At 39.7% G+C, this 24,020-nt stretch overlaps 1 protein-coding gene across 8 annotated transcripts in view; it reads left to right on the forward strand.

Annotated features, from left to right (window-relative positions):
- RAD51B (RAD51 paralog B) overlaps positions 1–24,020 on the forward strand; it is a 775,981-nt gene that overhangs the window by 25,561 nt on the left and 726,400 nt on the right. For all 8 annotated transcript variants that reach the window (XR_012090986.1, XR_012090988.1, XR_012090987.1 and 5 more), the window contains exon 5: positions 17,620–17,756. Coding sequence is in view for 5 of the 8 variants with exons in the window: in XM_073011105.1 (XP_072867206.1) it covers positions 17,620–17,756 (137 nt within the window). In the remaining 3 variants the exon portion in view is untranslated. The remainder of the gene's footprint in view (positions 1–17,619; positions 17,757–24,020) is intronic.

Raw genomic sequence — 24,020 nt, forward strand, 5'->3', positions numbered from 1 at the left:
TCTTGCCCCAGAGTCTTTTCTCTAATTTTAGGCATTTATTTTCTTCTGGTAGTTTTGGGGTTGGTTTATTCTTTTTTTTTTCTAATTCCATTAGGTGCAAAGTTAAAATGTTAATTTGAAGTCTTTCTGACTTCTTGATGGAGAAATTTAGTGTTATAAACTTTCCTCTTAATACTGCTTTAGCTGCCTCCCAGAGATTTTGGGAAGTTGTGTTCCTATTTTCATTAATATCAAAGGATATTTTTTGATTTATGCCTTAATTTCATGTTCACCTGGGAGTTATTCAGGAGCAAGTTGTGTCCTTTCCATATTTGTGTAGTTTTGAGAGATCTTCATGATATTCATTTTTATTTTTTTGGCACTGTGGTCTGATAGCGTGCTTGGTGTGATTTCAATTTAAAAAAAAAATTATTGACACTTATTTTATGACCAAACATGTGGTTGCTCTTAGAATATGTTCCTTGTATAGATGAGAAGAATGTATATTCTGTGGTTGGTGTGTGGATCATTCTATAGATATCTGTTAGGTTTAATTGGTCAAGTGTCAAGTTTAAGTCCAGAGTTTCTCTGTTATTTTTCTGCCTTGATGATCTTTCTGTCACTATCAGTGGAGTGTTGAAGTCCCCCGCCCCCGCAGTTTTTGTGTGGCTGTCTAAGTCTTTTTATCAGTCAAGAAGAACTTGTTTTATGAATCTGGGTGTTCCAGTCTCGGATGGGTATATATTTAGGATAGTTAAGTCTTCCTGTTGGGTTGTATACTTTTTGTTGTTGTTGTTAAGATGGAGTCTCGCTCTGTTGCCAGGCTAGAGTGCAGTGGCACGATCTCTGCTCACTCCAACCTCCGACTCCCTGGTTCAAGTGATTCTTCTGCCTCAGCCTCCCAAGTAGCTGAGTTTACAGGCATGTGCCACCACACCCAGATAATTTTTGTATTTTTAGTAGAGATAGGGTTTCACAATGTTGGCTAGGATGGTCTCAATCTCCTGACTTCATGATCTGCCTGCTTCGGCCTCCCAAAGTGCTGGGATTACAGGCATGAGCCACTGTGCCTGACTGGATTGTACTCTTTATCATTATGTAATACCCTTCTGTGTCTTTCTTAGTTATGGTTTAAAGTCTGTTTTATCTGGTATAAGAATAGTGACTTCTACTTGTTATCCATTTGCCTGCTGGCTCTTTTTTATCCCTTTTTACTTTGAGCCTTACTTACATGTCAGATGTTGTCATCTCTTGAAGACAACAGATGGTTGAGTCTTGTCTTTTTTTCAAGCTTACCATTTTGTATCTTTTAAGCGGGGTGTTTAGTCCATTTACATTGAAGTTTAGTAATGATATATGGGACTTTGATCCTGTCATTGTGTTGTTGGCTGGTTATTATGTAGACTTGATTGCGTAGTTACTTTATAGTGCCTGTGGGCTATGTACTTAAGTGTGTTTTTGTGGTAGCTGGTGTTGTTCCTACCATTCCATTTTTAGCACTTCCTTTAGGACCTTTTCTTAAAAGGTTGTTCTAATTGAAACAAATTCCCTCAGTGTTTTCTTGTCTGAGAAGGGATTTATTTATTTTTCACTTATGAAGCTTAGTTTGTAGGAAATGAAATTCTCTGTTGGTATTTCTTTTCTTTAAAGACACTGAAAATAGGTTCCCACTCTCTTCTGACTTGCAAGGTTTCTGCTGAGATGTCTGGTGCAAGCCTGATGGGGTTCCTTCTGCCCATGCATTACCATTTTCTCTTGCTGCCTTTAAGACTTTTTTCTTTTGCGTTGACCTTGGTGAATGTCTATGTGCCTTTGGGATGGTCGTTATGTTGTCTGAATTTCTGTACCTGGATATCTATATCTCTAGCAAGATTAGGGAAATTTTCTTGAATTATTCCATCAAGTATGTTTTCCAGGTTGTCAACTTTTTCTCCTTCTCTCTCAGGAATGCCGATAATTCGTAGGTTTGGTTGCTGCTTTATGTAATCCCACACTTATCAAAGACCTTGTTCATTTTATAAAATTCTTTCTTCTTTTTTTTTTTTTTTTTTTTTTTTTTGAGATGGAGTTTTGCTCTTGTTGCCCTGGCTGGAGTGCAATGGCGCAAACTCAGCTCACTGCAACCTTCATGTCCTGGGTTAAAGTGATTCTCCTGCCTCAGCCTCCCGAGTAACTGGGATTACAGGCATGCACCATCACACCCAGCTAATTTTGTACCTTTTTAGTAGAGGCGGGTTTTCACCGTGTTGGTCAGGCTGATCTCAAACTCCTGACTTCAGGTGATCTGCCCACCTTGGCCTCCCAAAGTACTGGGATTACAGGCGTGAGCCACTGTGCCTGCCCTAAAATTCTTTTTCTTTACTTTTGTCTCTATGGGTTAGTTTGAAATATTCTGCTTGGTCTAGTCTATTGATAAATCTTTCAATAGCCTGACAATCATAAAGTGAAGTTTTTAGTTCCAGAAGCTCTAATTGATTCCTTTTTAAGATGTTTATCTCTTTTTTCATTTCCTGGATTGTTTTAATAGTTTCTTTGTGTTGATTTTCAGTCTTTTCTATCTTTGAGTTTCTTTCAATCCATGCTTTGAATTATTTATCTGAGATTTCTGAGTTGCCATTTTGGTTGGGGACCATTCCTAGAGAGCTACTGTGATTCTTCAGTGGTGTTACACAAATCGGATTTTTCTGGTATCAAAATTCTTATGTTGCTTCCTTCTCATTTGTAGGTGTTGGCACTTGTAAAGTTTTGTTTTTTGAGACAGGTTTTCACTCTTTCACAGTCACACTCTTTCACTTCACAGGCTGAAGTGCATGAATCATGTCCCACTGCAACCTCGACCTCCCAGGCTGAAGCAATCCTCCTGCCTCAACCTTCCAAGTAGCTGGGACTGTAGGTGTGTGCCATCATGCCTGGCTAATTTTTTAATTCTTTGTATAGACAGTGTCCCACCATGGTCTTGAACTCCTGGGCTCAAGTAATCCTTCTGCTTTGGCCTCCAGGGTTGGAGTGCTGGGATGGATTATAGACATGAACCACTGTGCCTGGTTGGCACTTCAAATTTTTGGAGATATTTTCATGCAGGTAGGGTTTTCTTTCCCTTTCTTTTCTTGTGTTAATATTGTTGTTTTCCCCTTTCCTTTCCCCACTCACTAAAGGGTGTGACTTAAGAGTATGTTGAGTAGGGTCTTTTGTCTTTGTTTCCATGGCCTTATGTTCTGTCAGCAGGTTGTATATTGGACTGTAGAGTTCATCCTATGGACTGGTAGATGATGCTTATGGGTGAGAGTCAGGGGTGGTGGAAGCAGACAGTTATGTACTTGATATTTGTTTACTGTGAAGAGTTCTCTGTTGTTTCAGGTGATAGGCTAGACTGTGGAGTGCTTCATACCATGTACTTCCCATTTTATGGGAGTGCTGGGGACATAGCTGGGTAGACTGGATCCCCTGGCTTGTCTACAAATACCCCTATGTCAAGTGTAGTCCCCAACCCTGATGAGGGTGGCAAGGAAAAACTCCTAGTGAAATGTGCCACAGTCTCTGTGGGAGTTTAGGGTGCTACATAAGCCCCTTCTAGATAGGCTGGAATGTAGATTGTTGCCCAGTCACACCCTTGTTCTAGAGCTCTTGACTCCTGAATCAGACACACACTGCAGCCTATCTCCAGACCACCATATGGTTGAGAGCCTTAGGAAATGTCTAATTTTTGACTCTCCAGGGGAGTGGTTTTTGGGGCAGAACTTCATCACTTAGCTTAGTATAGGTAACTGTGTGGCTCCTCTGCTCTCCAATGTTATGATTCTTCTTCATTTAAGAGCGGGGTTGGGGGACTCCATCTTTGGGCCTCTGCAGCAGTGTGTTGGTTGTGGTGGTGTTGGCTGGTTGTGTCTGTCCATCCAACCTCAGGCAATGGGAGATGTGGTAAAGCACTAGCAAAATTGGAATAGGGTAGGGAGATCTGTAACTCCCTAGCCCCTAGATGGCCAGCTGGACCTCCTGTATGAATCTTGATGGGGTTGGAGTGTTGGGGAGCCTCAGGTCCTGACTGTGATGGGAAGGGGTGAGGGCTGATACCTGGGTGAAGGGCTGAACTCTCAGGCAGGGCACTTAGGTGGTGGGAGCCCCAGGGAAGATCACAGGTCTGTGGGGGTAAGGTTTTTGATAGGGCTCTGGGCCATGACTGAAATGCTCATGTGGGGGTGGGGTAGGTGCAGTGGATGCCAGAAAGCAGCAGCCTTGGTTTGGGAGGGGGCAGTGGAGGAAGGGGGTCATGTGGAAAGCAGTCTGGCCACCTCTCTGAAGGGTAGCTGCTGGCACTGGAGTTTCTCTCTCTAGCCTGGAGGCAGCAGGGGTGCCCACGGCAGAGGACCTGTTCCGTTGCCTTTGGGAGTGATGGTGGTGGGGGGTGCACCTGGGAAGAGGGAATGGGGAGCAGGTTGGGTACTCCTCTCTGCTGATGGAGGTGCTTGAAAGCAATCAGGCTCTTTGTTCCCTCCCTAGCCTAGAAGTAGCAAGGGCCCACTGCAGCAGCTGCAGTGGCAGAGGGCCTGTCAGTTGCCTTTGGAAGCTCCACCCAGAGAAGCAGAGCCACTACTTACTGAAGTGATAATGTGGGGGTAGGGGTGGCTGTGCTGGGGGCCCAAGTCAGGAGGCCCTGCCCTGTGAGGAGCAGCACGGGGCTGGGCCTCTGAGAGAAGAGAGTCTGGCCACCTTTCCTGAAGGTGGCTGCATCCTCCTGGAGGTCTACTTGCTCTCAGACTCTTCACTCCCTCCCCAGCCTGAGGGCAGCAGGAGCAAGGACCTGGGAGAGGCAGTTGCAGTGAGCCTGTCAGTTACCGCTGGGAGCTCTGACCCAGTGAAATACAGAGCCAGAGCCATGACTGACTGACCGGAGTGCTCAGGTGGTGGTGGAGCGGGTATGCTGGGGGCCCAGGCCAGTGGCCTTGCCTGGCAAGGAATAGCAGAGGCAGGGCCTGCAGTCTGACTGCTCCTAAGCTCTGTGGATGCGGCTTCTATCCTAGAGTTATGCAAAGAGCTTGGCCTCCCTTGGTGGGGCTATGACAGCTGGCACCAGGGAACTGAGGGATCCAAGGTCGGTGGGGATCCCCGACTCCATGTGGGGTTGAGCTTCCATGATGTGCTCCTTACATGGCTTACATGGCTGGGAAGTTTGTCCTGGCTGTAGGCAGTTCTTTGCAGTGGGAACCTTTCCACAGGACTGCTTGAGTGTCTTCATGACACAACAGCTGACTTTCTGTGGAGTACATGATCCAAGAGTACAGGGTAGAAATGACAATTTCTTTTAAGACAAAGCCTTGGAAATTACATACCATCATTTCTGCTATATTCTGTTAGTCACAGACAAACCTGATACAGTGTGGGAGGAGACTACAGAAAGGCATGAATAACAAAGGCGAGTACCATTGAGTCTTAGAGGCTGCCTACCACTAATATATGCATGTGTGTATACATATGTATGTATACATGTGTGTATGTGTATAATTTAAAAAAAATTTATGACCATTCTATTCTCAGAAATGTTGTAGTAGGCAGAATTTCTTAAATGGCCTCTCAAAGATGTTCTGCCCTAATCCCTGGAACCTTTGAATATGATGAGATATCACTCCCATGATTATTATATGTTATATGGCATAGTTGACTTTAAGATGGGGAGATTATTTGGATCTAATCATATGAGTCCTTACAAGTAGTGAGCTTTCTCTGGCTGTTAAAAAGGGGAAGGAAGAAAAGTTTAAAACCCGAGAAGGACTCACGATGCCATTGCTGCCTTGAAGATGGAGTGGCCATGATTGAAGGAATGTAGGCAACCTCTCTAGAAGCAGTGAACGGCCCTGAGATGAGAGCAAGAAAGGGACCTCAGACCTAGAACTGCAGAGAAATAGATTTTGCCAACAGCCTGAATGAACTTGGAAGTTGATACTTACTCCCAACCTCCAGATAAGAGCCCAGCTCAGCTGAGATCTTGATTTCAACCTTGTAAGACCTTGAGCAGAGAACCTAGCCAACTCTATCTGGGCTTCTGACCTATAGAACTGTAACATAATAAATGGATGCTGTTTAAGCTGCCAAGTTTGTGGTAATTTGTTATGAAGCAGTAGGGAACTAATAAAATACAGGTGTCAATGAAGGTGCCTAATTAACTGCATTGCACAATCTTTGTTTCTGGTTAAAAGGTCAAGCCTAGTGTCCTAGATAGATGTCAGATAGATCTGGTGGGTGGGTGGGGTAAGGCAACTGATCGAGTGAACTTACAGTGGATCTGGAGATTGAGACAGTAAGAATCAATCTGGAAATATTTTGCTGTCATTTTTATAGTTGCTCTTTCCTGACTTTAACTTCAAAATTTCCTAGGTATTTATCATCAGTTTTGACTTACGTGAATGTCACTGAACCTGGGTGTACTTACGTATTCAGTTACAACACCAAGGTGAAAAGTGGAAGTAGAGAAGTACTATTCATTCCTAAAGCAGAAGCAGCAGAGGAGAAATCAGAGACACCAACTCTGCTGAACTGCTGAAGGAAGTGAACTACAGGACATTGTTCCATTCCCTGAGAAGAGCAAACTCCTCAAAGTTTGTGTTATGTGGAGATCAAATTGGTTTGGTAGCCTTCTCATATGAGATAATATAGATCAGTGTTCCTCATTCATTTTTTCATTATTGTCTCCTAAGAAGCCTTTTAAACAATTTTTTCTTAACCACACCCTCCAGTGAATTTTTTCTACCACACATGCACTGTGTATCTCTTTTTGTACTGTATAAATATCTGTGCTTTATACATAAAAGAGTAAAATCTTCCCCTTCCTCTGAAACCAACTTTTACCCTTGGGGTTAATATCACCCATGCTAAGAATGCATGAGATAGATGCTATTGTGAACAGGTAAAATTAAAATTGTATTTAAAGATACAGGTGAGGCGCAGTGGCTCACGCCTGTAATCCCGGTACTTTGGGAGGCCGAGATGGGCAGATCACTTGAGGCCAGGAGTTCGAGACCAGCCTGCCCAACATGGTAAAACCCCACCTTTACCAAAAATACAAAAATTAGCTGGGTGTGGTAGCATGCCCCTGTTGTCCCAGCTACTTGGAAGGCTGAGGCAGAAGAATTGCTTGAACCCAGGAGGCAGAAGGTGCAGTGAGCTGAAATTGCGCCACTGCACTCCAACCTGGGCAACAGAGTAAGGCTCCGTCTCAAAAAAAAAAAAAAAAAAGAATTCGAAGATATCATCAAAAAAGGTATTTTCAGCCAAGTGTGGTGGCTCATGCCTATAATCCCAGCACTTTGGGAGGCTGAAGCAGGAGGATTGCTTGAGACCAGGAGTTTGAGACCAGCTTGAGTAACATAGCAAGACCCTAGCTCTACAAAAAGTAAAAAAAAAAAAAAAAAAAAAAAATTAGGTATGGTGGTGCATGCCTGTAGTCCCAGCTACTTGGGAGACTGAAGCAGGAGGATCACTTGAGTTCAAACCTGCAGTGGACTATGATTGCACCACTGTACTTCAGCCTGGGGTGAGATCCTGTATCTTAAACAAATGTTATTTTCATACTGTAATATAATCTGGAATACAGGACCAGAGAACCCAGTTCAACACAGAGAGATGTAATATCTGCATAGTTCAACTCATGTGTACCTCTAGGATAGTAAAACGGAAGCACTGCTAAATCTGTGCAATGCAACGAATGATGATTATATCTGGATCCTTGCTCTAAGTAATGAGAAGTGACATAGCACATTTCTGCATTATTTGTATTTCTGGAGTCATTTCTATACTTTGTTCATGACTTTGGGAGGTGAGGTATCTGCTTTTAGTGGAGCAGTTTGGTTTTGGAAATGACTCCCCTACTATTCCCAAATGTTAGAGACAGGATGACAGAGTTCTATTTTAGCATCTTAGTTTTTTCTTTTTTTTTTGAGTCAGAGTCTCGCTTTGTCGCCCAGGCAGTGGCACAATCTCGGCTCACTGCAAGCTCCACCTCCCGGGTTCACGCCATTCTCCCGCCTCAGCCTCCTGAGTAGCTGGGACTACAGGCGCCCGCCACAACACTCAGCAAATTTTTTGTATTTTTAGTAGAAATGGGTTTTCACCACATTAGCCAGGATGGTCTCGATATCCTGACCTTGTGATCTGCCCGCCTCGGCCTCCCAAAGTGCTGGGATTACAGGCGTGAGCCTCCGCACCTGGCCAGCATCTTAGTTTTCTTCTTGGAACAATTTGTATTAAAGTTATTTTTATAATTGGCAGGATTAGCTGTGGCCTACATGACTACAGGAAATAATAAGGCAGGGGTTGTAAACTAAAATGCCTATAAGCAGGAGCCATGTAATAGAAGTATATGAAACAGTTAAGTGTAAGACATAGATACTTTATTAATTGATTTTGGCTGCTGACAACAGCAGCAAACATTTATTTTTTTGCTCATGGGTCTCCAGGTTTGCAAAGGTGGATCCTGTCTTCTTCAGGCTGCAGTCAGATTCAGATGTGCCCCACAAGTTGTAACAGCAGCAAGAAAACCAGAGAGAGATTTCAAATGGATGTTCTTTGAGTAGTCTGCTGACATTCGTTTATCCTGCCCTATGTTTTGAAAGGCGGATAACCAGGCCTGTGTTCTAATAGAGGCGTTTAGCATATGTGGTTGATTGGACCATTGTTCCCAATTCTTCACTTACACTGTAATTTATAAATAAACATTCTGCTCTGTAATGGTTTACTGGGGTCTTTTATGTGGCACATGTTCAGTAACTGTTGTTAAATGAATGATTATATCCCTTAATACTGTTTGATTTTTGTTAAAGATGGAACTTGGGGTACTTGTCATTTCCATTCCCTTCTGCTTTTTCTGCTCTTTTCCCATCCCTACTCTTATTGCCTCCCTTCCCATTTACTTCCAAAACAGCAGTGATCAATATGAAAAAGGAGGGAGTGGTAGAGAGAATCTAAGACATAAACTCTTCCACATGTTGGTGTAAAGTAATTTAAGATCAAGGTTTCTTTCACAAGGCAAAATGCAACCTGGCCTTTCTGAGATTCTTTCTTTTTTTTTCTTTTTGTGGTTTTGGCTTTAGGATTTAGAATGTTATTTTAAAAATGAGTTATGTAGGTCTAAAGACCTACTCATATTTCTACGTAATTGTTGAGCAAATGGAGACAAGTGGTTAGATGCTGGAGGTCATTAAAAACATGCTCACTGGTTTCAGATCAGAGCCAGGCATCCTTAAATTGTCTTCTGCCAGGTATTGGCTTGGCAGATTACCCTGTCCAGTTGCCCTCATCTTGAATGTGAGGAGAGTTAACTTGATAAGATTTTAGGTTCTAACTGGTCCAGATTTTACATTCCTCTCAGCCATGTAAATTTTAAGATGAGGAGGCTTCATTTTTACTTTAGTACAATTAGACTTTTTCTTGGGAATAATTCTCTTTCCTCTTCAAACCAATTATTAACATTTGCTCCCTTGCTGATATTTGAGTGATGTTCACTACTGACTTTTTTCCAGTTCTTTTACATTTCTCAGGCAGGTTGTTGAAACTTTGGCTCTAACTATATGAAGTGAATTGCTTTTTTTACTGGTGTTTTTGGTGTGTAAATATTGTATTCAGTCTGAGTTTCCAAGAAGCAAATAACTTAGCCTATTCTGGTTTGGCATGTTTTCTCTTTCTAACCACCATTGGGGTAGAAGCTGGGAACTGAACACAACTTGAAATTTTGTGGTTTGGGTGCTAGAATTCAGAGCTAGACTACCTGAAGCTAAAAATTATTAATGTTGAAATGTTTTCACGCACTAAATAAACCTGAAAAAAACAATGAAATTTAACTCCAGGCAGCCCATGAAATCACATATGGTATAATTTTTTTGAGTCTAGGAAGAGAGGAAAAAAATTTGTGAATAGGATCTGAGATTGCTAAAAAGAATCAGAAATTGTTTATTATAGTTTAAAGTAAATGCTACTATCCAAACTCGCATTCAAACTCAACAAACAAACAAACCCAGAAATCTCTTACTGTTATTCACATGATGTTTTATTTTCTTCAAGACTATACTGAATCAGTACATAAAAATAATGAAGTAGGGAAAATGCCAGTTGCCCTTGTTTAACTTTTCAGCTATTTTTTTACATGTTTTCTTTAAAGATGGAATAGTAAAGTAATACTTTACATTTTCAAGGTACTTGATACCTTACTGAATATTTCCAAATATATCATCTTAATTAAAATAATGGCTTGTTTCACCCTTTTAAAAATCACAAAGTATTTAACAGTTTTAGGCTCATTAAATCTGAGAACATACCTAAAACCTGGCATATGGATAGTATGTATAGAAAGGCTAGTACTTTGTTCTTCTGCTAGTTAGCATTCTAATGATATTAATGATGGAAGATTTTTCTCAGCCCCTTTGCTGGACTTGTGACAGGGGTACCGCATTTACTTGGCCTGCCATGCTCAACCCCTTGTAGGAGGGAGCACGTGAGTGAGCAAGTGTGGGATCTGGCTGGCTGCTCCAGGTGCCGGCAGGAGCAAGCTTCATGCCCAGGTGTGAGTGAGCGAGTGCAGGGTCTGACCAGCACGGCTCCGAGTGCCAGCAGGAGCAAGCTCTGTGTGGGGTCTGTGGCCGGACTAGGCATGAGCTAGCGAGTGTGGGATCCGGCCAGCCACTCTGGGAGCTTCCAGGAGCAACCTCCATGAAGGGCCCGTGGAGGAACCCAGGTGAGGGTGCCTGTGACTCCGAATCCCCAGAGTGGGTGTTACAGTGCTCTCTTAGTTCTGCCCTCTGCGGACAGTGGTGTGTTAGCAGCTCAGTTGGCCCCTTACCTCATTATGTGGGGCAGTTGCCCTCTGCTGGCGAGGGCAAAGGGCCAACGTGACAGCATTCTGGGTACCCGTACTTGGTGGGCCCCTGTCTGGCATCCAAGAAGAATGAGGTCAATTGGACAATTGAAGGATAGTGAAGGCGGATAATTTTATTGAGCGATGAAAATGACTCTCAGTGGAGAGGATAGCTAGAGAGGGGACCAGAAGGGCAGGTCATCTTCCCCAAAGTCGAGTCATCTCTTCCCTGAAGTCCAGCTGTCTTCCCCAAAGTCTGGCCATCTCCCTTAAGTCCCGCTGTCTCCTCCTGTACTGATTGAGTTTGGGTTCTTTATAGGTACAGAATGGGGAGTGCATGCTGATTGGTTTGTAATTATGCAAAAAAGTTTAAAGCAAGGACACCACTCAAAGGTGGGCATGACAGTGTAGAAAACCAATTAGGAAAGGGTGGGTGTATGTAAAATAGGTGAAGGGTGAGAGGATCAGTCCAGAGGAAAGCGTGCCAAACAGGAAGATGAGTTCTCCCTCTGGTCAGGGGATTTAACCTGTAGCTTGGCTTTCAGGCTTTGAACTGTATCTGGCTTGGAGGTGGGGTTTCACCAGGTACCTGGCCCTACCCTATCTGCCTAGGCATTTGACTGCCTCCTGTTGCTATCATTAGTAAGCATAAGCATTTCTTTGTTTCAGGATCCACTTTCAACTTTTACTGACAGAAGTTTCCCTTGCTCTGATATCTGGTGACTAATTTGATCCATGTTGTTTTTGAAAATGAAGAAAGTTCCATAAAAAATGTTTAGAGCTCTGAATTTAGACTAGCATTCTCCAAAGCAGAGTACGTAAAATGTTTCATTAGGTTGTGGGAAGAAAATATTAAAACTTTTATTATTTCAATCTAACAAATGAAATTTAACTTCATTAACATTTAATCCGTGGATCAACACTGACATCCTCACTTGGTGTGTGTGTCAGGCTGTTAGGTATCAGTTATAGTGCACGAGGAAAGCATGCAGGGGTTGACAGAGGCCCCTTGCTGCTACCTTTATTTTCAACATACTGGGATGAATTATAAGTCTGCATATATCTAGTTAGGTGGATGTATGGATTTAACGAAATCAAAGCTTGCGAAACAGATAAATGGCAAGAAAGATTCCTGCAAAGAAACTGTAAATTGTATGCAGTACTAATAGTGAGAGTGGAAGTGAGCCACACACATGTATAGGTCAGAGCAGATGCTTCTCCTATAGTTCTCATGAAGTAAAAATCAACAACAATCTAATCTCAGCTGAGAAGATGTCCAGAAAAAGTGAAATTATAAGCAAGACAATTTGATAGATGGAATTATATTCATTATTGTTAACAAAGAAATACTTTCTGATATTTTATTCCCTTGAGATACTGGCTAACGATAGTAGGAAGCTATCATAATTAATGAACATGTGGGACAGGAAGATAAACTGACAAAAGTTTTTCCATGACATTTAAAGTTATGTTATACATAACTCAGTATCCAGAAAAATGTCATTAAAATTAATGATAGATTAATTTTGTGCCGCTTTTGTGTTTTATTAACAGCAAAAGACCAAACACAGTACATTATTAGTAACATTAGGGACACACTTGCTCATAAAATGGATGAAATAAAACATAGGAAACAATATGGCAACAATTTAATTTTTTTTTTTTTTTTTTTTTTAAGACGGAGTTTTGCTCTTGTTGCCCAGGCTGGAATGCAATGGTGTGATCTCAGCTCACTGCAACCTCCACCTCCCGGGTTCAAGTGATTCTCCTGCCTCAGCCTCCCGAGTAGCTGGGATTACAGGCATGTGCCACCACACCTGGCTAATTTTTTATATTTTTAGTAGAGACGAGGTTTCTCCATGTTGGTCAGGCTGGTCTCGAACTCCCAACCTCAGGTGATCCGCCCACCTTGGCCTCCCAAAGTGCTGGGATTACAAATGTGAGTCACCGTGCCCTGCCTTAAATGAATCTTTCGTGAACAAATACTTTCAGAAGATGCGTAGAAATCTTGGAAGATGATTTGAATCATTGAGAACTTAAATTATTTAATGTGAGAGGAAGCTATATATTTGAAGTACAGATGTTTCTAACAAGGCTCAGATTATCATAGTAGCTATATTTTGTTTCAATAATGAAATACATGAAGAACTAATTTCATTTTGTGCCATTAAAATAAAGATGTATCAGGGAAGATATATTCTTGAAAATAAGTGACTTTGTGAATACAAAACAATGTATATTAGAGAATTTCCTGGGATAATGATAGTGTTTTCACTTTATTAGAGTTTAGGTTGCATACATGTATGCACTTGTTCAAATTTATGAAATGGTAGACTTATAATTTGCACATTTCAGTACATGTAAAATTGCAAAAGAAAAAAAGGAATAATACATATTAAATTCTAGTTAATGCTATGCATGCTGGACTATTAGAGGGAAACTATATTAATGTGTTTGACTTACTTTGAAATGCATTAAAAAAAACCCTAAGATGGATTGGTGAATGGATTAATCATACAGAAAGCATACAGTGTAGTCATAGTATAGTATAAGAAATACAGTAAAAATTGTAAGTGCAGAGTGTAAGTGGTGGGTATATGGATGGTCCCTGTAAAAGTCTTTCAACTTTTCTGTTGCATCATCCTTAGGTAAGCTATAGCAACACATAGGTTGATGTCAGATGTGCAAAGTTAGTATTTCAATATGGTATCAGTGTTGTTAATTTTTCTTAAAATCTGACTGTTAGGCTGGGCTGTTGGCTCATGCCTGTAACCCTAGTACTTTGGGAGGCCAAGGCGAGAGGATTTCTTGAGCTCAGGAGTTCGAGACCATCCTGGGCAACATAGTGAGACCTTGCCACTACAAAAAATTAAAACAGCTGGGTATAGTGATGTGTGCCTGTAGTTCCAGCTGCTTGAGTGGTGGAGGTGGGAGGATTGCTTGAGCCCTGAAGGCAGAGGCTGCAGTGAGCCATGATCATGCCACTGCACTCCAGCCTGGGTGACAGAGCGAGACCCTGTCACAAAACAAAACAAAAAAACAAAAAATCCTAACCGTTATATAGAATCCCTATTGTACTCCGTAATGAGATGAGGAGTGACCATGAGAATCATTTGAATCACAAGAGCATCTCTGATTATCTTACAGCAAAGATTGTAACAGAATCATTGAACTTAAAAGATGGGTTGGCTAGGCATGGTGGCTCATGCCTGTAACCTCAGCACTTTGAGAGGCTGAGGTGGGTGGATGGCTTGAGTCCTGGAGTTCAAGACCAGCCTGGGCAACATGGTGAAACCCAGTCTCTACGAAAAAAAAGCTGGGCATGTGTGAATTTGAGGCCACGTTCAGTATGTTATGTTCATGCCACTGCACTCCAGTCTGGGTAACAGAGTGAGATCCTGTCTTTAAAAAAAAAAAAAAAAAAAAAAGAGCAAAGCATGTTTTTTTAAAAGACGAGATGTCAAATTTGCTGACCCTTTTTGTATGACAAGTGACTATGTAATCTGCATTGCAGATTAAACACCAAGCAACCAACCAATCAATGTAACACTCTTACTTCATTTCTTCAAGGTAAAGGTAATGTTTTAACAAGGAGTGAAAATGTAACTGCCTTTTATAAAGGCTGGGATAAAAACACATCTATGTTTTTAAAATCACTGTTTGGAATATTTCTTTTATCATGTGATTTTTGTTGTCAAAGATGTGTGTGTCTTATGAAAACTTACCTGCACTCTTAAAAAATACTTGGAAAAATATTTTTTATACTCTTCAAAAATGTTCCCAATAGAGTTTCAGTCAGTGGGGGGAAGAGGGAATAGGTGAAGGAGAGATGTTGGTAAAAGGGTCTCAAGTTTGTTAGACAGTAGGAATAAATGTTGGTGATTTATTGTACAGCATGGTAACTATAGTTAGTAATAATGTTGTATATTTCAAATTGCTAAGAGTAGATTTTAAGTGTTCTCACCAAAAAAAAAGATAAGTATATGAAGTGATAGGTATGTTAATTAGCTTGATTTAACCATTCTACAATGTACTGTAAACATATTTCAAAATATCATATTGAACTCCATAAATATATATTATTATTTATCAATTAAAAAATATTAAAACAAGCAAAACCCATGACACATATCTGGTGGCAAATGAGTATTGTGGTAGAAATTCATCAAACTGCTCAGGTGTGATTCATGTACTTTTCTGGCTGATTGTCATACTTCAGTAAAAATAAATAAATGTAAGCACACACAAAAAAGTTTCAGTGGGTTTTTAAACCAGTTGTTAAAAATATTAAAATGTGGCATGTTTTGCTTAGTCTGCAAGATCAATTGACGTGAAGGAAGATGGAACTTTCTTAACCAAAGATCAATAAAAACGTTTGCATAATTGATGGAAGGTATTGAAAAATGCAAGTAGTAATTTAGTTAAGTCCAACAAATGATGTATTTCTTTAATGTCAATCCTTGCATGTTTGTAATTATCCCCTTTCAGCTATGCAGCCATTACAGTTAAGTACTGAAATAAGTGGAACTTAGGACCTGACATTTCAATCACCAAATCACAAAATGTTCACGTTATTATTTTTTAAAAATACAATTTGGTTTCTTATTATTTTCATTATTATCATTGCTCTACTAAAAATGGTAAGCTTTTATGAGAGCAAAAAGATCTTTTATATACGTAATAAATATTATAAAATGATTTTTAATGTTTGTGATTTTTAATTCATACTTCCTGTGTGTTTTATACTGTATAGGATATATTAGTAAAATAGTATGCATATAATAAATATGCATATATTGGAGGGTTGTACTAAATTTTGTTTAGATTCCTTTTTTTGGCTGATTTGTTGGGGTATGTGGTCAAAGAAGTTTGGAGAACTGTCTTTATTGATCACTCATAATCTGACAAGCTATTATTGACAGGAGTAATTATTTACTCTTAAAGTCTAAATGATCATTGTAAAGATTATAAACCAGCACGTAGTTTTAAATACGGGATTTTTTTTTTTTTTTTTTTTTTTTTTTTTATGAAACATGGTCTTGCTTAGTTGCCCTGGCTGGTCTAGAACTCCTGGGCTCAAGTGATTCTCTTGCCTCAGCCTCTGGAGTAGCTGGGATTACAGGCGTGTGCTAAACATTTGTGTTTTAAGGTTGAACTTTGATAAATGAAGTTTGTCTTTAGACTAAATTCTGAAACGGTGGTTTCTCAAAGTATATAATAACATCAGCATTACCTGGGAACTTACTGGCAATGTAAATTCTCAGGCCATAACCCAGACCTACTGAACCAGAAATGCTGGTTAACAAACTTTCTAGGTGAATCTAATGCTCACTCAAATCTGAGAACCACAGATCTAGATGATTTAGACTCATGGATCATTCCTACTTATTTCTTCCTACTTTATAATGTATCTGAGACAGTTTCTTTATTGTATGTCTCAGTTTTAGCCCAGACGTTTTTTCCTCTCTTAGATTTTTTTTTCTTTTCCCTTCCTCTCCTCTTCCCTTCCTCTCAATGTTAAAAAAAAGTGTTCTTTAGTGTTGTTTTCACAAAGAAATAGTGCATTGGTTCTAAAAATTTGGTGCCACAACTAATGTGACAAATAGCATACATTTAAAGGAGATATTTCTAAACATTTTCAAATTAATTTTGTTAACTACTGTATTAGTTCATTCTCACGTTGCTATAAAGAACTGCCTGAGACTGGGTAATTTATGAAGAAGAGAGGTGTAATTGACTCACAGTTCTGCAGGCTTAACAGGAGGCATGGTTGGGAGGCCTCAGGAAACTTACAGGGGAAGCAAGCACATCTTACTATGTCAGAACTGGAGAGAGAGAGAGAAAAAGAGATCTTACTAAGGCAGAACAGGAGAGAGAGAGAGAGAGAGAAAGAGAAAGTGCCCCACACTTTTAAACCATCAAATCTTGTGAGAACTCACTGTCATGAGAACAGCAAGAGGGAAACTGCCACCATGATCTAATCACCTCCCACCAGCCCCTCCTCCAGTACTGGGGATTACAATTCAACATGAGATTTGGATGGGGACACAGAGCCGAACTACTTCTAGTTACACTTGAATATGGATATAATTAATTTCCTGTTATTTCCTGCCTATACTCTTTTGGTTTCAACTTTTATAATCTCAAAATAGTTTTCTGCCAATGAAGATTTCAAAACAGACACTTCAAAGTAGGAGTCACCTCAACTCAACAGTTGCTTGTAAAACAATGAATTTGCTTTATTTCTCTTTCTGCATACATACATGCATACACATACACATTTTTATTTGCTGAACTGTTTGAAAGTAAATTGTATACATCAGTACGCTTCACCCCTAAATACTCTTAAAAATATGGATTAAAGTAGCCCTTAATGGGACTAGTACAACATTGTTTTGAAATGCTAATTTGTAACAAATGCTCAACCATTTATTAAAGACTCTTAAATATTTTTAAGGTCCTAGTATAAGATCTTTATGAGGAAAAGGTGTAGAATGCCAAGTTATGATGGTATAAATAAGTGAATGTTTCAGCCTTTCTCAACTAAAAGTTTCTCATCTGAACTACAAATTACAGTGGATGATTTCAGTGACTATTTTCTCAGTTCCTCCAAGTATAGTACATAACTAGTGCCAATTCAGATGCAGAGGGGAGAAGTTAATTCATTACATACGATGGATGTCTTGGGCTTAATTCTCTCCTGGGAACCCAGGTTATTTGGACTGCATATATGGCAAGGCCTTAAAAGGATTTTGCTTTGACTGGCTTGTGATGTTTATCCAAATAACATTTTTTTTTTTTAGATTACAGGTCCACCAGGTTGTGGAAAAACTCAGTTTTGTATAATGATGAGCATTTTGGCTACATTACCCACCAACATGGGAGGATTAGAAGGAGCTGTGGTGTACATTGACACAGAGTCTGCATTTAGTGCTGAAAGGTATGAGATTTTATTTTCTATTATAATGTTTTACTTTTGTAACTTACATACAGCATGAAACATTTACACATAGGTTAACATCCTCCCTCCACCCCCCCTTTTTTTTTCTGAGATAGAGTCTTGCTCTGTTGCCAGTCTGGAGTGCAGTGGTGCGATCTGGGCTCATGGCAGTCTCCACCTCACGGGTTCAAGCAATTCTCCTGCCTCAGCCTCCCGAGTAGCTGAGACTACAGGTGTGTGCCACCATACCCGGCTAATTTTTGTATTTTTAGTAGAGACAGGGTTTCACCATGTTGGCCAAGCTGGTCTTGAACTCCTGACCTCAAGTGATCTGCCCGCCTCGGCCTGCCAAAGTGCTAGGATTACAGGTGTGAGCCACTGTGCCTGGCCTGTGGTTTTTTTTTTTTTTTTTTTTTTTGAGATGGAGTCTCCCTCTGTTGCCCAGACTGGAGTGCAGTGGCGTGATCTCGGCTCACTGCCACCTCTGCCTCCCAGGTTCAAGCGATTCTCCTGCCTCAGCCTCTTGAGTAGCTGGGATTAAAGACGCCTGCCACCAGGCCTGGCTAATTTTTGTATTTTTCATAGAGATGGGGTTTCACCTTGTTGGTCAGAGTGGTCTCGAACTCCTGACCTTGTGATCCACCCGCCTCGGCCTCCCGAAGTGCTGGGATTACAGGCATGAGCCACCATGCCCGGCTCCCCGCCTGTTTTTTAAGAACACAGAATGCTGTTTTAAATAAAATTTTCTTTTAAAATTCACATAGGAAACAGTTTCTTTTTGTCTTTTGTATTCCTTATTGATATAAGTAGGGATCTTGGCTAAACTGTGTTTTGCAGAAAGTCAGGAAGATATAAGTTGAAAAAATAAGGAGGAATTTAAGTAGAAAATGGGACAAAGGGTAAACTAAAAAGAAAAACAGCAGGTTAGCTGCTTTATAAGGACAGATGTTTCTCAACTTACAATGGGACTCTGATTATGAAATCCAGACACCATTTCTTAATAAAAGGAATGAGTATTCCTTGGGGAAATTGCTAACTCAATTCTGGGGTTGGAAATTTTAAAGTTGAGTGTGAAACATCATATTAGTTAGCGAGGAAGCTACAAAGACTATTCGGGGGTGTCCAACAGACTCAGAAGAGGCTCCCACTGGCCAAAGACGGAACAAATTGCAGATCAATGTGAATAATAATAGCAGTGGATTAAAACATGAAATAATTAAATGAGTCTATAATGACCTTAAGAGATGAAAAGGAACCAATTGATTGTCATTGGAGGGTTCTGAAGAAGCAACTCATTATTGTGAAAATGGGCAAAAAGAGAAGTCAAGTATCTATTTTTCTGTTTTTATATGAACTATGTTACTGAGTAATAAACTGATCTTTTTTTTTTTTTTTTGAGACGGAGTTTTGTTTTTGTTGCCCAGGCTGGAGTTCAGTGGCACGATCTCTGTTCACTGCAACCTCCGCTTCCTGGGTTCAAGTGATTCTTGTGCCTCAACCTCTGAGTGGCTCCCAAGTGTGCGCCACCACACCAGCTAATTTTTGTAGTTTTAGTGGAGAGGGGGTTTCACCATTTTGGCCAGGCTAGTCTTGAACTCCTGACCTCAGATGATCCACTTGCCTTGGCTTCCCAAAGTGTTGGAGATTACAGGTGTGAGCCACTGCGCCTGGCCTAAATTGGTCTTTTTATAAATGTATCCCAGTAGTAAATGAATAAGGAATGTTCGAATATTACCAAATTACAAATTCTGACAATCTAATGGATCTAGGCATTTAACATCACGAAAAGATGATGCGTCACTGGGGTACTTTCTGATGGAAGAACAATCAAATTTGAATGTGATCAAGGCTTCAGATCCAGCCACCAGTTTACAACATAGCTAGAGAAGAGAGGAACATGTCAAACTACTCTAGAAAATGCAATTAGCAGAATCCAAACTGTGGGAAATACCAGAACAAACAACTTGGTTTCCGTAACAAATAAATTGTAAGATTAAAAAATAATTGGAAGGGGAACCTTTGGATTAAAACAGATTTAAAAACCTTGTTGATCAATTGCTATGTGATGAACTTATTTGGATCTTGACTTAAATAAGTGGCTAAAAAAAAAAAAAAGAACCGAAGAATAAACATTGAGACCACTGGAAATTTGAACATGAAAATATATTTGAGATTAAAGCTGGTAAAGACAGTGGTTCACTCAAATTGTCCAAGTCCTCTTTAAAATGCCAATGACTAACCTTCAACTAACAAGCCAAGTAGGTATTAAATAGCCAGTTATGTCATAAATAGCTAATGTGCAAATAGCTCTTACAAAGGTCCTGGGGAATTTGGGTAAATAATTCAAAGATTAAGATTATTTTTATAACAGCAGTTCAGTTCACTGTAATGGATTTCCGCTTTCTGTGCACCACATACAAAACTGAGTTTAGGATGTCTTCTTAAGGAGTAAACTGTTGCATCTGTAATTTGTGATTATCTCTAATATGGACAATATATTGTTAATTCAGTTCATGTATACTGGAATTCTCATGGTTGCCAAAATTTTCATAGACTAGAATGTGGGGATGGGTCACTGGATTAATCTATTTACCTACATTCTCAAGGTATGTACAAGCATATGCTACCTAAGACTATATCATATCTTAAGCAGAAATCCAGTGGGTTAAACAAAACAAACAAAAAACCAGCAGATCTTCTCTGGATCCATCAGATCTAGTATTACAGTTCAGAGCAGTGTAAAAACCTTATCAATGAATTGAGTGATATCTGCATACATACAGTAGCAGAAGAGTAGCAGGTGACTTGTCTGCATTTTCCAAATGAATTTATGGAGAATCTTACGTTTTTTGTCTTTGCATAGAGCCTTAATTATTTACTTTTTGCATCCTCCATATTTACTTATTTCTCCTTCATATCTTTTTCTGCCTATGTGCATGTTGGTATTTACATCAGAGGCAGGTTGGAAAATGAAGAGGTAAGATTTTAGCTCCTTTGTTGGAATTATGTTGCAAAGTTCACAAGGAGCTCTTATGAAGCTCATTTGAGAATAGGTGTTGAACTTTATATTGTATTTGGTTTTTTATTCCATTCTCCACAAGGCTTAAAATGAGTGATCGATGGACATTTGGGTTGGTTCCAAGTCTTTGCTATTGTGAATAGTGCCGTAGTAAACATACATGTGCATGTATCTTTATAGCAGCATAATTTATAATCCTTTGGGTATATACCCAGTAATGGGATGGCTGGGTCAAGTGGTATTTCTAGTTCTAGATCCTTGAGGAATTGCCACACTGTCTTCCACAATGGTTGAACTAGTTTACAGTCCCACCAACAGTGTAAAAGTGTTCTTATTTCTCCATATCCTCTCCAGCACCTGTTATTTCCTGACTTTTTAATGATCGCCATTCTAACTGGTGTGAGATGGTATCTCATTGTGGTTTTGATTTGCATTTCTCTGATGGTGAGTGATGATGAGCATTTTTTCATGTGCCTGTTGGCTGCATAAATGTCTTCTTTTGAGAAGTGTCTGTTCATACCCTTTGCCCACTTTTTGATGGGGTTGTTTGTTTTTTTCTTGTAAATTTGTTTGAGTTCTTTGTCGGTTCTGGTGTACAGCACGGCAACTATAGTTAATAATACTGTATTATATACTTGAAATTTGCTAAGAGATCAGATCTTAAGAGTTCTCACCATACCAAAAATAAAATGGTAACCATGTGAAAAAAAAAAAAATGAGCGATCATCTGGCTTCCACATGGAATGGATTTTGAGGTCTGGTGATAGGGCCAGGTAGAATAAAAAATAGGAATGCTCTTTGATATATATGACAGACTTGGCATTCTTATACCACCTTCTAGTTTGTCATGGTGGGTCATAGAACGGAGCTGGCCCTGTAGTGTCTGATCACATTTCCTTCATTCTGTTACAGGACCGCTTAACCCCTATTTGGAATTATCAGGAAAGGTTGGTCAATCGGTTAGGAAAGCTTACTGCTGCAGGTAACTGACTACCCAAAGAACAGTGGCTTAAACAAAAACAGGTTTATTTATCTCTTATAACAAGACTTGAGTAGGTGGTTGCTGGCACTGGGTCGCTCAGGTCTCAGTGATAACAGGGAGACCTAGGGCATGTACATTTTCAGACATTGGATTCATTCTGTGCTCAAGTCAATGGGAAGGAAAAGGGCCAACTATATCTTTTATCAGGAAAGTGTACTTTTATTCAGAATATCTGCCTCCTCCCTTCTGTGGATTTCCTTTTTGCTGCCTGTAGTCCTCTTGCAGATTTCTCACTGAGTCACCTCTATATGTAAAAAGAGGCTGGGAAAGTGAGGGGAGAAGATCGTCATAACAATCATGATGCGTTGTCTGGTTAATATTGCTGCCTGAATAAAACTGGGGCTCTCATAGCAAGGAAGAAGTGGAAATGGATATTGGATTGGTAATTAACAGTTTCTGTCCCAGCCCCAGCTGTTTCTGGACTTAGAGAAGAGGCAAGCTAGGGAAATATGAGACTCAAAAAGGACTATGTTGTAGCTCTGTATGTTTTAGCATTGTCTCCACTTTGTGCTTACAAAGCTAGCCAGCTAATCAGCACAAATGAGAATGTGTTTAAAGAATTAATATGTTGAAGGATTAAAGGATTTACATATATAGAATTTAGGGTAAGTGAGAAAAAGTAGAAAATAATTTCTTCCTATAAATATCTAGATATGTTTTTACTAAGAAGGAGGGAGAAATCAAAGGAGGAATAAATAAAAATTACTTAAGTTTAAAATGTATTAAAGAAAACAAAAAGAAAACCCTGCAGATAATATACTTAAAAGCACTTTGGAAAGGTCAGTTCTATTTTTAGAAGCAATGCACTAAGTAGTTTATTGTCTTTTAGAAGATAGTAATCTAAATAGTTGTTAATCATACTGGTTCATCATAGACCACAATTGTATCTCCAGACTATTTAACAATTAGAACAGCCCATGGGCCGCATGCAGCCCAGGATGGCTTTGCATGTGGCCCAACAAATTCATAAACTTTCTTAAAACGTTAGGACTTTTTTTGTGATTTTTTTTTTAAAGCCCATCAGTTATCATTAGTGTCCGTGTATTTTATGTATGGCCCTAGACAATTCTTTTTCTTCCTCTGGGGCCCAAGGATGTCAAAGTTGGACACCCCGAATTAGATAATTGTGTAGTCTGGCGCTAACCAGACTGAGTTACAGGGACTGCCTTGGGGAGAGGGGAATGCTATTCAGGCAAAGATCCGGATCCTCTTCTGATTGATCCAGAGAAGATCTGCTGTTTTCTTGCTTGTTTTGTTTAACCCACTGGACTTCTGCTTAAGATATGATATAGTCTTAGGTAGCATATGCTTGTACATACCTTGAGAATGTAGATAAATAGATTAATCCAGTGACCCATCCCCACATTCTAGTCTATGAAAATTTTGGCAACCATGAGAATTTCAGTATACATGAACTGAATTAACAATATATTGTCCATATTAGAGATAATCACAAAAAGATGGAACTCTGGGTTAAGAATAAAAAATGAAGGTAATATGGATGGCAAATAGTAATAGACGTATTGAAATAACGCTTTTGGAGAAATAAAATGGGTAAAGGAAAATGAAGGTTTGGTTTTAGAACTGCAAATTGAAGGGGATCAATAAGTATGTGAGAAAATCTGAGGGATGTAGGGAAGTAAGAGATGAGAGCCAGTACTCTGGAAGGTGGGGGCCTGAGGAGATAGGATATATGACTGGAATTTTAGGAGGTAGAAGTGAATATTCCTGAGTTGTAATGAAATCAGAAAAACTTTGAAAATTGGGAAGACAATTAGTCCAGCAAGGGAGGAAGACAATCAAGTAATCACTAAAATGTGAAATTGTAAATATTTTAACTTAGTATACAAAGGAGAGGTACTTGTATTGGTAGTGTGTGGGAGCAATGGCTAAGCTTAGATCTGAGGGAGCTGCTGTATTTGGTGTGCATGTCACCTCTCAGGGTGCCAAGTTCCCCACAGATAGTTATCTTTAATACCTAACAAACTACAGTCATGAGCCACATAACATTTCAGTCAAGGATGGACTGCATATAAGATGGTGGTTGCATAAGATTATAATACCATAATTTTTCTGTATCTTGTTAAAGTTTAGATACAAAGATATTTGTATTACAATTGCCTACAATATTCAGTATAGTAACACCCTGCACAGGTTTGTAGCCTAGGAGCAATAGGCTATACCATATAGCCTAGGTGTGTAG

Source organism: Chlorocebus sabaeus, chromosome 24 (genome assembly GCF_047675955.1).
Source record: "Chlorocebus sabaeus isolate Y175 chromosome 24, mChlSab1.0.hap1, whole genome shotgun sequence".
NCBI lineage: Eukaryota > Metazoa > Chordata > Mammalia > Primates > Cercopithecidae > Chlorocebus > Chlorocebus sabaeus.